The 5,210-nt window shown below is 48.7% G+C and overlaps 1 protein-coding gene across 1 annotated transcript; it reads left to right on the top strand.

Annotated features, from left to right (window-relative positions):
* Positions 1–1,611: 1,611 nt before the first annotated feature.
* Positions 1,612–4,652, top strand: LOC129685610 (xylosyltransferase 1-like; the record flags this gene model as incomplete). Its single annotated transcript, XM_055619117.1, has 2 exons — positions 1,612–1,828; positions 4,476–4,652. Coding segments are annotated over 2 exons (394 nt in total), but the record flags the coding sequence as incomplete, so codon positions are not given.
* Positions 4,653–5,210: the final 558 nt, after the last annotated feature.

Genomic DNA, 5,210 nt, shown 5'->3' with positions numbered 1-5,210 from the left:
AGAGTAAGGCTGGCCCTTCCTTTGGCTTGACCCCATGAGCACCTAGAACCATACCTAGCACACAGCAGGTGTTCACTAAAGGCTCACTCTGGGCAAACTGAAAGTTCAAGAAGAAAACTCATTTGTAGCTCTGTCCACACTCCAAACACACCCATTTCCTCATATCTCAGCTAAAGAGCTTTGATTTTTTTTTAGCTGTACAGAGAGACAGAGACAGATAGAGACACACACAGGGAGGCAGAGAGATGGGGAGAAGAATCCGCCATGCATAGTCCTGAGTGAGGTGTGTGTGTGTGTGTGTGTGTGTGTGTGTGTGTGTGTGTGTATTCTACCACAGAAATCAGAGTATCAATTTTGTGTTTGTATGGGAAGAGCTAAGAGGTTCCTTTTATTTATTTTCACCAAATGCAACCTGAGATCCTGTAAGGATCAAACCACACCAATACCAGTGGTCAAAAAAAATGAATTAGTCACAGACTGGAATTACAAAGTCTCCTATCACAGTCTAGTCAGCATAGATGCCTCAAGGCATAATTTATGCCCATTGCTTCCACAAAACTACTTATTAGACGTGCCAGGATTCCACTACATCTTGTCATTTAGTGTGCTAATGAAATACCCAAAAGTGTTAACTTTTTTTTCCAAAATATTTAACAAACCCATGTATGATGTGTGAATCAAGAACCAGCCCTGAACAGGGGCTGCAGCTCGGTGGTATAGTACCTGCCAGGCATGCTCCAGCTCTGGGTTTCAACCCAAGTGCTGAGTTAAAAAAGAACTTTTAATACTAACGTAGCATGGTTTTGTTCTGGCTTTTATAGCAGAGCTATAAGGACACGTTCTTCCTGAATTTTCAGTTTATTCAGGACAAGCCTTTATTGAACACCTACCATGCGCTAAGCATGGGAAGCAGGGAGAACAGAGGATGAGCCTTTCTCTAATGAGCTAGGTATTCACATGGAGCTTATATCCCATAAGGCTCCCAATGCAGACACCTGGGAATCTGAATTTGTGTGTTGTATGTGTGTGTATCAACCCCAAGCTCCAAGCTGTCCTCAGAGCTCAGCAAGCAGCCAAGGAAAACCTTAAATGTATGTGCCTCCTGCCTCTCCCTTCTGAGTGCTGGGAAGATAGTTTCGTGCCATGAGGCAGGTTCATGTGAACTGGAGATTGAATCCACGATCTCATGCATGCTATGTAGGCATTTTACCAACTGAGTTATGTCAGTGTGTGTGTGTGTGTGTGTGTGTGTGTGTGAAGGAATTTCATAGCACTGTCCTCAGGTGAGGGCCCACCTACTCCATTGATAAAACTGCCACAGCAACAGCTAAACAGCTGCTGGGAGGGATTTCTAGAGAAGCAGAGGTGAGACTGACGTTGCTGGGTAGCTGCAGTAGGTTCCCTGGGCTTTAGCAGTCTTTAGTGGTTCTTCCATCCAATAGGGTAAGAAGATCCCTGCTACGTAGGTTATACCCTGCCTCACTGCACATGAAATCCCCAGCTGAGCACACAGAAGGTTCTCAGTAAACTCGGTGACTGCCATGGTGGTGTCTTTGGGCTCTAGGAAGATCTCTCTTACCCAGGTACTCAAGGACAATCTGTTTCACCTAGGTTCATCCGGAAACAGGGCCTGGACCGTCTTTTCCTGGAGTGTGATGCACACATGTGGCGCCTGGGGGACCGGCGGATCCCAGAGGGCATCGCCGTGGATGGTGGCTCAGACTGGTTCCTGCTGAACCGGAAGTTCGTGGAGTATGTGGCATTTTCCACAGATGACCTGGTGACCAAGATGAAACAGTTCTACTCATACACCCTCCTTCCCGCTGAGGCAAGTTCTAGGAAAGATCCAGGGTGGGGGAGGGAGGGGAACCAGGTATAGCCTTAGGAGAGAGTGACTACTTGGCAGTGTGACCCTGGCTCCGCCAACCATCCCCCAAACCACCAGACAATGCAGGAGGTCCTTGCAGACCTTGACCTCATATCAAGAATTGTGGTACACATAGAGTGCCAAAAATGCTCCAATAGCCTGCATGGTCTCTGTGTGTGCAAAGTACAAAAAGCAGCCTTTGTTCAAGGCACTCAGCCTGTTTGTAATAGAAATAATCCAATATTCTGATTTTTCTAGAAAAAGATGTTACTGCTATTTTGCAGCCAAAAAAAAAAAAGTGTCAAAATTGTAAACCCTCTGATTGTTGATGACACTCTTTGGAATTGTGCAGTGCCTGCTAGCAGTTCCAGGACACAGCCACGTCAACTTTTAACACATCCTCCAGTCATCAATCACGCAGTAAAGTAATAACCATTTTCGGCGCCAGTAATCCCTTTTTTCATTTGAATACAGTCCTGTCACTCCTGTCACTCCTTGATAGTGCTGTCTTCGTTGTACACGCACATGCACACACACACACACACACACACACACACACACACACACACTTAATCCAAAATCGCCCTGAGACAGCCAAATGGATCTCTTTCATTGTCAGCCATCATGGCCAAATGCTGAGGGCTCAGCCATTCCTGTGGTGCATACCGAACAATCCCCCGAATCTTTGGTCACATCACGGTGCAGCCCATGGTGCATGAGGCTCCAGCCCATCCTAAAGCAGCCGGGCACATCCTGATTTTGTCGCCCACCACATGCTAGAAGCCACTTTATCGGATCTGAGCTGAGCGCGTCTAGGTTTGTCTTCCTGACCTTTAACCTCAGGAAAACCCTAGTGCTTGGTCTATTCCTATGCAGCCTGTGGTACTGCTCATGTGTGGTTCTCTGCTTCACCCCTCCTGGGCCTTGAGCTCTGATCACACAGCCTGGAACCGACCTCACATCTCAGTGTATGGTTCCCATGTGTTATCAGGGCACGGGCCAGCTTTGGGGAGAGCTGGATGTCCACTCATACCTCCATGCAAGAAGCCCAGCCTCCCTGAGGCAGATTTTACTATTCTGCGCACATGTTAAGTCATCAGCTTTTAATCCTATTTCAGCGAAAATCACCTTTTCTCTCCATTCTGATAACCTCCTCATCCATTATCTTGCAGGGAATTTCTGCGTCATTATAAAGGACACAGGGCAATTGGTAATTGGGTACTTTTCCCTACTGCTTGATGGAAGAGAGGTGCCTCTGTGGGCTTGTAGACAATTCAAGTTTAAATCCAGGTCCCCTGCCAATGTCATTAGCATCATAGGAAGGCAAGTGAGTGGAGCTGAGTGGCAGGTGGAGCTTCATTTTGCCCATCCATCTATTTAGAAGAGATTCTCAGGGAGTTTGGCTGTTCTGAGCATCACACCGTCGGTACCCCGAAGCTCTGAGTACACTCGCTTCCCCACCCCTACCTCAGCACTAAAACCTGTCCCTGGGGGCTCAGTCAGACCCTGTTCCTCCACTGTGCTGGGTCTGCCTGCTTGTTCTTTTCCTAGGCAACTCCGGGGCTCAGAAGAAATCTAAAGGCTGTGTCCATAAATTTGCAACCGTCAGACACACATCCACCAACAACTTCCCTGGGGGACCAGAGCCCAGAAGAAAATGTATTCTTTGGTTGGCAGAGATCGTTATAAAATAGTGTTGAAATAGAAATCTCTCTTTTTCATCTCTCTCTCTCTCTCTCTCTCTCAGCATCTCAGTGGCTGTAACCAAACATTGTGTCTCCTCTCTGTCTCTTTTACTCCCAGCGTTACTTCTTTATCAGAGGTTTTGAAAGAAATGCTCGAGAGTCCTGGTTCATTACCACAGAAAGCTTGCAGCCCACCTTTGTGTTATGTGGGCTCCTGATTCATCACCAAGGACAGGAACCCTCCCCCCTGATACTCAGTTTAACCACTGTGAGCCCAGCACAGTAGCTCCTGGTCCAGCACTGCCTACGGCAGCACCCCTCCCACCCGTCTTTTCTTGTGTTGTAGTGAAAGCGATGGACCTTGGCTTGTCACCATGGTGAGTGGGCAGTCCTGCCCTTCCCTGCACTGCGTTTGCACTTTATGGGTGGACCTTCCTCATCCAGAGGTGAAACCCCAGCTCACTGGCCATCGTTACCATCTATTTCAGACCTGACCTGTTGGTTTCTAGTCTGGCTCTTTGCAAGCAAGAGCCCTTGCAGCGCAGAGTTTCCTGAGACGCTGTCCCCCATGTTTGCCTCTGGTCCCTGTTTGTTGATACATCCTGAGAAACCCTCTCTGTTTGTTACATGGACAGCAGATGTCCAGGGTGACAATGGACAGATATCTTCATGTCAGATTCTAGGCACTAATGAAGGGGTGTTCCAGGCATTAGACCTGTAAGTGGAATTAGCCAGTGAAGACTAAACAAACACCTGTATCCTGGGAAGGACTGGTGTGGCAGCTGATGCTGTGTGCCTTCGGGGAGATTTGACACTGGTGCCCTGGGGAGCCCTTCGCACTTGGTGGTCCTCAGGAAGGACATGCCGACCCAACACACCTGGTTGTGCCTGGTTCTCAGGCTGGACCTTTCTCTCCTCTGCAGTCCTTTTTCCACACGGTCCTGGAGAACAGCCCCCACTGCGACACCATGGTGGACAACAACCTGCGCATCACCAACTGGAACCGCAAGCTGGGCTGCAAGTGCCAGTACAAGCACATTGTGGACTGGTGTGGCTGCTCTCCCAACGACTTCAAGCCCCAGGACTTCCATCGCTTCCAGGTGAGCGCACTCCCCCACCACAGCTTTCCAGAAGGCGACTGAAGGCCTTCAAGGCCAGACCCGGGGGCCATCTTATACTCCCTGCCCAATCTGACTCTAGCCAGCAGTTAGCATCCCATGTCAAGTGGCTGAACCATCCTCCCAGATTGACCCACTAACTTCCCAACAGGCCTGCCATGTGTGTAGTGTGTGTGTGTGTGTGTGTGTGTGTGTGTGTGTGTATGTGTGTGTGTGTGTGTGTATGTGTGTATGTGTGTATGTGTGTATGTGTGTGTGTGTATGTGTGTGTGTGTGTTGCTGCCATTATGATCCTTCCATCTTAGAGGTAGAGAGATGGAGATGCAGAAAGTTCAGAAACCTTTTTCATGATCACACACCTCAGGCTAGAGATGGCTTAATGAGGAAGACTGGGTTTAGACCCGCAACACCCACAGTAGACGCCTGGAATGGCTGTATGTCTTTAACCCCAGTGCTGAGGCATGGGGATACAGGAAGGTCCATGAGGTGTGGCGGTCAGCAGACTAGCTAAAAATGGTTCAGTGGAACAGCCGTCTCAAG

This window comes from Psammomys obesus, unplaced genomic scaffold (assembly GCF_907164565.1).
Source record: "Psammomys obesus unplaced genomic scaffold, mPsaObe1.curated_primary_1811, whole genome shotgun sequence".
Lineage (NCBI taxonomy): Eukaryota > Metazoa > Chordata > Mammalia > Rodentia > Muridae > Psammomys > Psammomys obesus.
The sequence above is the reverse complement of the archived record's forward strand: the minus strand, read 5'-3'. Positions and strand labels throughout refer to the sequence as shown.